At 49.7% G+C, this 10,632-nt stretch overlaps 3 protein-coding genes across 9 annotated transcripts in view; 1 reads left to right on the top strand and 2 right to left on the bottom strand.

Moving 5' to 3' along the window:
• Positions 1–263: 263 nt before the first annotated feature.
• psen2 (presenilin 2) lies at positions 264–4,224 on the top strand. 4 transcript variants are annotated; one of them, XR_006370292.1, is made up of 12 exons: positions 408–502; positions 883–1,016; positions 1,084–1,253; positions 1,313–1,454; positions 1,858–1,925; positions 2,007–2,227; positions 2,301–2,399; positions 2,605–2,664; positions 2,739–2,831; positions 2,910–3,025; positions 3,210–3,312; positions 3,408–3,549. XR_006370292.1 is itself a non-coding variant. In XM_044113042.1 (11 exons), exons 2-11 carry the CDS (start codon positions 885–887, stop codon positions 3,561–3,563), a joined length of 1,257 nt encoding a protein of 418 aa, XP_043968977.1. In that variant the 5' UTR covers positions 264–418; positions 883–884; the 3' UTR covers positions 3,564–4,224. The 4 variants fall into 4 exon arrangements, 2 of the variants coding, with proteins under 2 accessions (XP_043968977.1, XP_043968976.1); XM_044113042.1 differs by lacking the exon at positions 3,210–3,312 and having other exon boundaries at positions 264–418; positions 3,408–4,224; XM_044113041.1 differs by lacking the exon at positions 3,210–3,312 and having other exon boundaries at positions 404–502; positions 3,408–4,224.
• A 178-nt stretch (positions 4,225–4,402) lies between these two features.
• dpy30 (dpy-30 histone methyltransferase complex regulatory subunit) lies at positions 4,403–5,927 on the bottom strand. Its single transcript, XM_044113097.1, has 5 exons — positions 5,819–5,927; positions 5,035–5,075; positions 4,911–4,958; positions 4,587–4,729; positions 4,403–4,512 (listed from the first exon to the last, which is right to left on the bottom strand). Exons 1-5 carry the CDS (start codon positions 5,826–5,828, stop codon positions 4,440–4,442), a joined length of 315 nt encoding a protein of 104 aa, XP_043969032.1. The 5' UTR covers positions 5,829–5,927; the 3' UTR covers positions 4,403–4,439.
• Positions 5,928–6,404: 477 nt separating this feature from the next.
• LOC122828959 (3-oxo-5-alpha-steroid 4-dehydrogenase 2-like) overlaps positions 6,405–10,632 on the bottom strand; it is a 12,159-nt gene continuing 7,931 nt past the window's right edge. The window contains exons 1-7 of one of the 4 annotated variants that reach the window (XM_044113065.1): positions 10,359–10,598; positions 9,738–10,236; positions 9,209–9,548; positions 8,235–8,398; positions 7,224–7,325; positions 7,008–7,158; positions 6,405–6,884 (exon numbers count right to left, since the gene is read on the bottom strand). In XM_044113065.1, the coding sequence (XP_043969000.1) occupies positions 6,818–6,884; positions 7,008–7,158; positions 7,224–7,325; positions 8,235–8,398; positions 9,209–9,483 (759 nt within the window). In that variant the 5' untranslated portion in view covers positions 9,484–9,548; positions 9,738–10,236; positions 10,359–10,598 and the 3' untranslated portion in view covers positions 6,405–6,817. Of the gene's footprint in view, positions 6,885–7,007; positions 7,159–7,223; positions 7,326–8,234; positions 8,399–9,208; positions 10,237–10,358; positions 10,599–10,632 lie in introns of those variants that run through there. The other 3 variants (XM_044113064.1, XM_044113066.1, XM_044113068.1) reach the window with 3 other exon arrangements.

Here is a 10,632-nt window from a genome sequence, read left to right as displayed (position 1 = left end):
TACATTAAAATCCCAAAGCAAGTGAGCGAACTTTTCCCAAATATCTTTTTGTCAAACTGGATAACCATTGTGAATAATTTTGTAGGAAATTTCTCTTACTTTATTAATTAGGCATTTCTTTGGAAGCAACCAACTCCACTTCCAATTTCTATTTTCAAAAATGATGGACCAATAAAATATTCCAGAAAGGACCAAATGTGTTAAAAGGACATTTCTTAACGTCTCGTTGGTTTTGTTTAACTGGCAGGGCGCCCGACACCCGGAACGTTCCCTCCGGTTTACTTCTCTCGGTTCTTCTCACGGTGGGTGTGACGTCAGTGAACGTATCACGTGCGTCGCTCGGATCAGCTGACCGCGGTGTTTCCGGGTTTATATCTCGGACTTAATTTCGGTCCAGGTCCAGTTCGGTTCTGCACAGGTTCGTTTTTCTGAACTTACTCTGACAAAAAGCGACTAGAGTGACGGTCGGAATCATCCGAGTTCGGTTGGCTTCAGGAAAAAAGTCAGTTTGGGCCAACAGAGTCAGTTTGTTCGGTTCTGTTGAGGCAGGCTGTTCCAGTTCGGTTCTGTTTTGTTCGACTAGACACTAGAGTTCCGTTTCTGTTGCACAATACGGCCCAGATTTGTTCCTATCGGTTCTTTGGATTCTTCTGTAGCAGTCAGAACAGGTTCTGGTAGTACAGACAGTAAAATGTTCGGTTCTGTTGGAGAAGATGTTACATGGTTCTGTTTGTCTACAGAGTCCAGGTTCTGCTTGATTCTTTAGGTTCTTCTACAGATAACGGTACCTGTAGTTTCAGGACGGAGAGCAGGTTCTGTTGGGTTCAGCAGTTTTGTTGAGTTCTGTTTGGTTCAGTTGGTTCTGTTTGGTTCTGTTTGCAGTGATGAGCGTGTCAGACAGTGATGAGGAGCTCTACAATGAGCGGACCGCCCTGGTTCCTGCCCAGAACCCTCCGGTTCCGTCCTACCGACCCGACCCTGAGCTCAGCCCCACCGAGGACTCTGACAATAAAACGGTACCGGCCCAGTTCTGCTGACCGTGTTTGAGAACAGTGTTGGTCCTGACGGGTTCTCCTCTCGCAGGCCGGTCTGGACCCGGGGGTGGAACCTGAGGAGGATGAGGAGGAGGAGCCTCTGAAGTATGGCGCCAAGCACGTCATCATGCTGTTCGTCCCCGTCACGCTGTGCATGGCGGTGGTGGTCGCCACCATCAAGTCCGTCAGCTTCTACTCAGAGAAGACCACCCAGCAGCTGTAGGTCCGTCAGGTTCTGGTCCCAGTTCTGGTTCTGGTCTCACCCGGTCTCTCTGCAGGATCTACACGCCGTTCAGCGAGGACACGCCCGATGTGGGCCGCCGGCTGTTGCACTCCGTCCTCAACACCGCCATCATGATCAGTGTCATCGTGGTCATGACCGTCCTCCTGGTGGTGCTGTACAAGAACCGCTGCTACAAGGTAGGACTGGGACCAGACCGGACTGGACCGGAGCAGATCGACCTGACCCGACCCGACTCATCATGATCAGCATCATAAACACATTTAATTATATTTTCTTTAGATTTTGTGTGTACATCAGTAAATCTTCTAACTCAGAATCACCAAGTTATATTTTTCCATTTCCTGTCAACTCTTAACATTTTGAAACATAAAACCACTTTGGGTGGATCTGGCGCCCCCTAGCGCCGCTGCCACCAGCACTGCCAGCAGGTTTTCGAAAGGAAACAATATTTCTCCAGCAGACGGTCCAACCAGTTCGGGGCAGAGAATCGCTGCCTTGGTTCTGAACTAGAAGCCGGTCCAACCCGGTGAATGTTCTGGGTCCGTTTCAGCCTGAAGTTCTGGTTTTTCTCTGCCTCAGTTCATCCATGGCTGGCTCATCCTGTCCTCCCTCATGCTGCTCTTCTGGTTCAGCTTCATGTACCTGGGGTGAGTTTCCGTTCTGAAGGACCCAGCCGGCCCGGTTCTGGCTCTGGTCCATCGCTAGGCTCGTCCTTTCTGTGCCATCAGCGAGGTGTTTCGGACCTACAACGTGGCGGTGGACTACCCAACTATTGCCATGGTAATCTGGAACTTCGGCGCCGTGGGCATGCTGTGCATCCACTGGAAGGGGCCCCTGCAGCTGCAGCAGGCCTACCTCATCCTCATCAGCGCACTCATGGCCCTCGTCTTCATCAAGTATCTCCCCGAGTGGTCCACCTGGGTCATCCTGGGCGCCATCTCTGTCTACGGTGAGTCCTGGAATGCCGTCTCCTCCTGCCTCACCGTCATGGTGCCTCTAACATCATGCTTGCTCCCCTGCAGATCTGGTCGCAGTCCTCAGTCCGAAGGGACCGCTGCGGATGCTGGTGGAGACGGCTCAGGAGCGCAACGAACCCATCTTCCCCGCCCTAATCTACTCCTGTAAGTCCAGAGTCTCATCTGGTCGGCGTCTTGTTAGGTCTAATTACAGTTCTGGTCTAGTTGGGGGCTGGTCCGGGTCTTGTTCTGGTCTAGTTGGGGGCTGGTCTGGTTCTCGTTCTGATCTAGTTGGGGGCTGGATCCGGGTCTGCTCCAGATGTGTGGTTGAAGCACTCTGATTGGTCACACTGTCTCCGTCTCTCTGTAGCTGCCATGATGTGGACAGTGACGATGGCGAACCCGGCCGATGGCCAGCGCTTTGAAACAGGTCAGACAACGCTAGTGGCAACGCCTGCTCTGGTTTCCAAGCCTGCAGTCTGAATACTGTCTCTACGGCAACAGGTTCAGATGAGGAGGCAGAGCTAAATGGTGGGAGGGCGGAGCCTCAAAGCCGATGTCTGAGGCCAGTCACGGAAGAGGAACTGGAGGAGGAACGTGAGTGGAGGAGCTGCAGGCCAGAGCTCAGCCGGTGTCTGATTACCATGACGACGATGATGATGTGTGTATGTGCAGGCGGGGTGAAGCTCGGCCTCGGAGACTTCATCTTCTACAGCGTCCTGGTGGGAAAGGCTGCAGCGACTGGTGGAGACTGGAACACCACCCTGGCCTGCTTCGTGGCCATCCTCATTGTATGTTCAGTCATGTTGCTTTCCTTCCACTAAACTTTCCATCAATCATTTCTGGGGTCATTCAGAGTGCCAAGACAGTTTCAGATGTAAGGCAAGTTTCTTAGTTAGGTTAGGTTATCTAAGTCGGCCATGTTGAATCTGAGGTTGAATCTGAGGATTCGGTCTTCTTCCTGTGTTTTTTGAGGCGAGACTCTGATCCAGCCCCACTTCCTGTCAGAGGTAGAGGTAATGGCAACATCATGCCACCTCTAGTGGCTACAACTAGGAGAGAATGGGCTGAAGAGATGGTATGAAGTGTGAGAACTTTGAGCCGGTCATGTGACTCATTGTCCACCTTCTTTGCCCCCCTCTTATGCCCCAACCCCTCTGCTCCTCCCTCCAGGGTCTGTGCCTCACCCTGCTGCTCCTGGCCATCTTCAGGAAGGCGTTGCCTGCTCTGCCCATCTCCATCGCTTTTGGTCTCATCTTCTACTTTTCCACTGACTTCCTGGTTCAGCCCTTCATGGACAATCTAGCCAATCACCAGTTCTACATCTGAGACCAAGCCCCGCCCACTTCCTCATCAGCCTGCCGGACCGTCATCTGATGACACTTAAAGGCCACTTCCTGTGCAACTCTGAGCAACAGGAAGTGACGTCATACACTCTGTGACCTTACCTGGTGGTCTGACCTGGTATGTTTGATCCATGTAGTTTGTCACTCTGCAGTTGGCTGAGACCTGGCCTCTGCATCATCAACCTGGTGACCCCCAGACGCTCCAATAAAGGCGTGGAGCTGCAAAGTGGGCGGAGCCTCCAGTTTGTTACTACTACATCCACTACATTACTCACAATCCTCAGGTCAAATAGTCTGGTTCTTTGGACACTTCCTGTTGAAAAGCATTGTGGGAGTTGTAGTTTCTCATAAGGCTCACAAACATTTTTACTTTTTTTTTCTTGATGAGATATTTTACTACATAATTAAACTATATAAAGTAGTTTTAACAGGATGTAATCTGCCAAAATAAAAGCAGAAAATAATTTTTTATAGTATTTGTCTGGCTCCTAGAAAATTGATGGTGGTGAATATGATCCCCTGTATGTGTTTGTATAATATTGGCCTGTCTGGGCCTCCGTACGTCTGCAGGTTGTTTTGTTTTTAACTTGTTGTTCTGTAAATGTTTCACATAAACAAATTAAATGGAGTTTTCTGGAACAGACTCAAATCTTTAACTTTTCAGTGACTTCCTGCTCCTCGGGTCATGACCCTTCCTCCCTCCAGCAAAAAGTTCAGAGGTCAGCTGACCTCTGAGTTATCCTGAGCTTCACAGGATGCTGCAGCCCGTCGGCTCCGGTCTCCAGAACAGAACTGGTGTGTTCTGAATAAACAAGGCGTCTCCATTTTTAACATGTTTATTCTGGATTGTAAAACAGATTTAGCTCCGCTCCTCGAACTGGGATTTGTTCTTCAGCAGGAACGCCGCCAAATATTCGATAGGGTTGGGAGGCCTGAAGAGAAACATCCACAACGTCAAAACCAGCGAGTGGTAGCCGGTACTGACCCGACCCGCGGAAGAACCCACCTCTCCTTGGCCAGGACGGACAGGCCCTGCAGCAGGATGGGAACCACGGTCTGGTCCAGGTAGGCCCGGGTCGGCAGCGCCTGCAGGTCCACCTTCTGCTTGGACAGCTTCTCCGCACTTGCCTTCTCGTTCTCCACCGTCCGCTGGGGACCAACGACCCGACCCGTTACTCAGACATCGGTTCTAGGACCGAACCGGTCGGTGGCTCTGTCCCGTCCCGATGTTCTGATCAGGTTCTGGATCCAGTAGCAGCAGAACCTCGGAACGGGACAGAACCTGTACAGAGTGGTGAGTGAAGCAAAGCATGCTGGCAGACAGAGTTACCTGCAGGTTCTCCGTCAGGCCGAACTCCGCGTGAGGGTTTTCAGAGACCTGCAGGAGGATTCAGGTTCAGACAGCTGTTGCCATGGAAACCGTGTGTGTGTGTGTGTGTGTGTGTGTGTCTCACAGGTGTGTGTCCCTCCATGGACTGGTCTGGGTCTGTGTGATCTGAAAGGCAAAGCAGCAGTTAGCTTAGCAGCAGGTCCAGCTCCTGATCATGGGAGAACGTTCTCCTCAGACTGGAAACACGCAGTGCTTTGATCACGTGACTAGAATCCTGCAGCTCTTCACTCTGATTGGTCCTCTGACTCCAGAACCAAAACTAACTGGACCGACTGGGTTTGGGATCAGCTTCATGGGAACCTGAGCCTCAACGTCAGAGGACCTTGGTGACGTCGCCAGTTGCGGTTACCATGGTAACCAGAGGAGCAGCCTCTGGATGCGGGAGGAGACTGGACTCAGAACCAGAACCTCCAGCTGAACCCTCGAGGTTGATTCGGAACCGCCCGGACTCACCGACAGAACCACCGAAACCGGAACCGGTTCTGGTTCTGTTTGTGTCTCCAGCAACACAGCAGGGACAAAGCCGGTTGTTTAAAGTTTGGTTGGAAATAAATCCGAGAGCAGCGGTTCGGTTCTGGTTCTGGCCGGTCTTAGCCCATACAGCTGGCCTGGATCCGGACCTGGCCCGGACCCAGATCGAACCGGGCGACGTGGGTCAGTACGCGGCGGGTTGTTAGCTTAGCATCTTAGCTCGTTCCAGTAAATAAACCGGACCGACGACAGGAAGCGGCCAACGGCGGGAGACCTGAGCAATAACGCGCAGGATGAAACCGGAACCATCGAACCACCAGACCGAACCTCCCCAGAACCCACCGATAATAACCATCAAAGCTCAACAATGAACTCACCGTCCGCCATATTTGTTGTGGAAGTCTGCGTAGTAAATCCGTCGTACGCTGATTCTGCTTTGACTTTACGTTAGAAACGTTCCTTCCAAAATAAAAGCAACGTTGTTTCCGGTTCCATTTCAAATAAGAGCATAACAAGTACTTGATTTCAGGCTGAAGGAAAAACTAATCTGCTTCGGCCGGTCACAGTTTTTTTGAATGGAACTCTTAACATCTTACTGGTTTCTGTAGTTGGTGTGATACTGGATGGAACATGTCTTTATTAGTTGTAGGAAACATGTGAATCAAAGAAGATTATTTAAAACGGAATTAGCTTTCAATAGAGAACAGAAATTTGAGAATGTGGTTGATCAGTTAAATAGTAATGAGGGGAATGAGAAGATACTGGAATCTTTGAAAATTTGAGGTGTAGATATTAGGATCCAACAGATGGCAGTAGTGCAACAATAATGGATGCAAGCTGCCGTTAAAATCTAAATAAGAAGAGGAAGAAGGAGAAGAAGTAAACCGCTTTAGATCGCAGGTCGGATTTCTGCTGGAAAGGTTTAAAATCCTGGAGGAACCAGAACCAGAAGACAGTCGAAACTCAGTCTGAATCACCTTTAATGTTTATTATGATGATTTAGTACAGATATTAAGACAAATACATAAAGTTTAGAGGAAACAAAAGAATTAAAAGTGCATATATGTGAATATAGAACTATTTTTAAAGAAAATTTGTCAGGTTGTAACATTTCAAATCAGCTTATTTAGTTTCACTGCAGAGCAGCAGACCACTCTGTCTCTGTGGCGCCACCTGATGGTAAAAGCCTGGACGTGCGGGGTCCTGACCTTTGACCTATATTCCAGCCTGGATGGAGGGAACGTCAACCTGTACCGGTCCAGAACCTCACAGTGACGGAGGAGCACCAGGAGAGGACGGCTCTGGGTTGGATTTATGGAGCATGTACTGGTTCTCTGAGGAGGAGGAACCAGTTCTCCCGGGTCGGGCCTCCATCCCTAAAGAATGAAGGGAATGATGGCTTTCCTGGAGCAGGGGTAGTCCTCAAACCTCCGCTTATAGTCCCTGGAAGACATGAAGGAGCCATTCAGCCAGAGTTCTTCTGATGCGGGCTAAAACCCAAACCATAACCCAACCAGAACCTTTGTTCAGTGTGTCTGATCCTGAAGGTTTGGGACTGAATGGTACCTGTGGTGATGGTAGGCTCTGGGCCCGATGGAGCAGATGGTGAAGAAGGCAAAGGCGAAGGCTGGAAGGGACCAAGCAGCGAGGGCGAAGCCGCACCACTCGGTGATCTCCCCAAAGAAGTTGGCACCAGAAACGAACTCAAACATCCCCCCTGGAAGACGGAGACCGGTCAACAGGAAGTCAGCATAAGGCGGAGCGACAGTCTTTGTGCCGTACCGCGGGGGATCCGGTAGACGTACTCCCCAGGTTTCCTCAGGTTACGCAGGACATGGTCACTGTGGATGTTGATGGTCAGACCGACAGCAAACACCAGAATACCTTGAGAAAACAGAATCAAGACATGAAGTCCAGCAGGAGCCAGACCTCTACCCAACCTGATCCGCGCCCCAGTTCCTCACTTTCCTATTTCAGAACCCCCTGAACAAACCAAGCCCAAACTTCCTCATCTCATCTTTCCAAACAAAAACAAATCAATTCATGTTCTAGTGTGATTCTCATTGTCCTCTGGTGGCTTGTTCAGCTTTTGGACTTCAGAACCCCCTCAGAACCGGTTCCTGCCTGTGGTGGATGCTCCTCCCACCACCACATCGTGTTAGTATTTTTCTTTATATTATATTTTAGTTTACGTGTTTAAGTTAGTTATTTCATTTAGATATACATTTTCTAATGGGTGCACACTTTAGTTAATGTCTGTCTGAATGGTTTATTTACACTTGTGTTTCGTTTGAGGTGCTGCTGATTCAAAACAGCTGGAGGAGGAAACCTGGAGGAAACCATTTGTCTTGAAAGACTGAAGGAGGAGACTTGTTTCAAGTTGTTTTTAATTAGTTAATCTTGTCACTTAAATATTCACTTATTATTGTTTCTGTTAAGTAAAAGTTAGTTTTGCTTTATTTGTTTCATAGAATGCTTTAGTTAATTTTGTATTTATTTATTCTTTTGTTATGTCCCTCAAGTGATAGATTTAGGTTCCTCCACCCCTATTTAAACAGCCTTTTGTTCTTTGTTAGGAAGGTCAGTTTTGTTTGTGTTCAGTTAGAGTTCAGTTGACCTCAGTTAAATTGGGCCCAAGATTGTTATTTATTCTTTGATTCATTTTTGCATTGAATTTTATGTTTTGTTTGCTATTTTGAAAAAATTAAATTGAAATTTTTTCTAATTTGAACTCTTTTTGTCCTCGTTTGAGTCGGGTTCCTCACACTGCCGCAGCGGAGCGCTGCGTCTGACCTGCAGAGAGGCGAACGCCGGTCAGCCCGGTGTGCTGCAGCTGAGCGCAGTGCAGCAGGTGGTGTCCCTGCAGGAAGCCGTTCAGAGAGCAGAAGACCACGGAGGAGCAGACGATCTTCACAGGAACCGGCCGTCCGCGGGTCAGCAAGGAGTAGACGCAGCTCCTGCAGAACCAGAACAAAGTTCCTTCAGAACATCTGAAACCCAGAACTTCAACAGGAACAATAATCCATAATCCATAATCCCAAACTAAACCCGCCTGAGATGCTGAAGCTGTTGGAAATCTTACACCTTTCTAAATTCTGTAAATTCCCACAGGACCAGCGGCTCCTTAAATGCATCACAGCTGGATCCCACAGCAGAACCTGATCTGCATCGGTCCGACAGAACCAAACAGGGTGGAACCGCTTTGGGTCCCTTTAATGGAGAGCATCAACCACAGGTTGGCAGAGAAGGGTCAAAGGTCAAGCTACCCTAAGGAACTGCAACAAACCAAACAGGTTGACCTGGAGCAGAACCTGAAGAACGTCTTCCCTGGGATCCGGGCCGGCCGGACCAGAACATGATGTCCCACTCTGCTCAGCTTTCAGCCTCAGGTGAGACAAGTTGGACAGGTGAGGTCTGAGTGTCTTACTAGAACCAGAACCATCTTAGGTTCTGTTCAGTCCAGTTAAACCTCCAGAGCCTGGGCTCTGAGCAGGAATGACGTCATTCCTAATTCCAATCAGAGACCAGATCTGATCAGCTTCTCTCCTTGATGGAGAGAAGATCTGCTGCTGAAAGTTCTTTTGGGTCAGCGGTTCTGGTTCTGATTAATAACCTTCATTAACTGATCTGATCTGAAGGGAACCGTCCCGCCAGGAGGTTCGGTTCCGATACTCTGGACCTGAGCTCACTGCGTCACTCCATCACCCAAAACACCCCGAACCTTTCCAGAACCTCCACCCGCCGCGGCCCGGTCCGGCCCGTCTAACCTGTAAAAGTAGTGCAGCATGAAGGTCCAGACGAGCAGAGACCTCCCGGTGCCAGAGCCCGGTTCTGCAGAACCCAGCAGCAGCAGCAGCAGCGGAACCAGGAAGGCCGGAACCTCCTGCAGGAACCAGGCCGGGCCGGCGGGCCAGCAGCGGCCGCCCGGCTCCGCGTAGCGGCCGTACTCTCCGCAGCGGCGCGTCTGCCGCAGCAGGAAGGCCACCCCGCCGACCACCAGCGCCCAGCTGAGGGAAGAAACGGCGGCGGATCGACACTCCATCCGCGGCGGCGCAGCTGCTTCTTCCGGCGCGGCCCTCTGCCAGAGCCGGAAGCTCAGCCAATGAGCTGCAGAGTGAAGAGAACAGGCATTTCAACGTGACTTGGTTTATTTACTTGTTTAGAACGGTGCAATGCAACTGCAGTACTCAGAAGACACAGCAGATGGCAGCATAACAGCCTCTCCATTAATAACCATTGAACAAATTACTGCTTCATATTTCAAAAAGACGCTGGAAGAAGAGGCAGAAAACTGACTTCCGGTTCCACATCAACAGCCGAGCCGTGGCTCTGTGAGAGGTCAAAAGGTTCGGTTCTGATGGGATCCGGGTTTCCAGGCCGGAACCAGTTTAGATGAACGTCAGCGGACCATCAGAACCATCTTCCTCCCAGCAGTCCCAGTCTGATCACCGAACATAACGGGGTCCAATCAGCAGCACAGGTTCTGTTCTGACCCGGTTCCTGGGAGTCCAGGCGGAGACTCTAGATTTCATGAAGTTAAATCTTCATCATCCTCTTCTTCAGTTCAGATATGATTTATAATATTTATGTTTCTGTCCAATTACAACCAGGAGCAGCTGAGACTCTGGAAATAAAGGTGATTTAATTCTCGGCTCTGCGTCGAGTTCTGGCTTGTTGGAGGGTTAGAGGTCCACTGAGTCCATCCGTCCTCTGCTGGACCTGAGAGAGACGGATCTGTCCCTCAGCCAAGGGGACAGCAGCAAACTTTATGTGTTGCAGACTAACTCTGAAAAACCTTTAAGAAGTGGATAAGATAAGATCTATTAGTCATTGTCATCAACAGATTACAAAGTGCTTGACTCGAGTTAAAGTGCAGGTTATATAAACATACACAACACACAATATAAATATACATACATAAAAAGATGAAGAAACAAACAGCACAAAACAAGAAATAAATAGACATCAGAAGATGGTTGCAGAGCCTGGAGGTATCAGAGTGAACAGAGTTTACAGAGTGATGTCGGGCTGCACGGTGGCGCAGTTGATAGAGCTGTTGCCTTGCAGCAAGAAGGTCCTGGGTTCGATTCCCGGCCCGGAGTCTTTCCGCATGGAGTTTGCATGTTCTCCCTGTGCATGGTGGGTTCTCTCCGGGTTCTCCGGCTTCCTCCCACAGTCCAAAAACATGACT

The sequence above is a fragment of the Gambusia affinis genome, linkage group LG04 (assembly GCF_019740435.1).
Source record: "Gambusia affinis linkage group LG04, SWU_Gaff_1.0, whole genome shotgun sequence".
In the NCBI taxonomy this organism is placed as follows: Eukaryota; Metazoa; Chordata; class Actinopteri; order Cyprinodontiformes; family Poeciliidae; genus Gambusia; species Gambusia affinis.
This window is presented reverse-complemented; position numbering and strand designations above follow the sequence as displayed.

Coding starts and splice junctions, on each gene's coding strand:
- psen2 (XM_044113041.1), top strand. Junction 1,455..1,857: donor ACAAGAACCGCTGCTACAAG/GTAGGACTGGGA, acceptor TCTCTGCCTCAG/TTCATCCATGGCTGGCTCAT. Junction 2,832..2,909: donor AGAGGAACTGGAGGAGGAAC/GTGAGTGGAGGA, acceptor GTGTATGTGCAG/GCGGGGTGAAGCTCGGCCTC.
- dpy30 (XM_044113097.1), bottom strand. Junction 4,959..5,034: donor CCATGGAGGGACACACACCT/GTGAGACACACA, acceptor ATCCTCCTGCAG/GTCTCTGAAAACCCTCACGC. Junction 4,730..4,910: donor GCCTGACGGAGAACCTGCAG/GTAACTCTGTCT, acceptor GTTGGTCCCCAG/CGGACGGTGGAGAACGAGAA.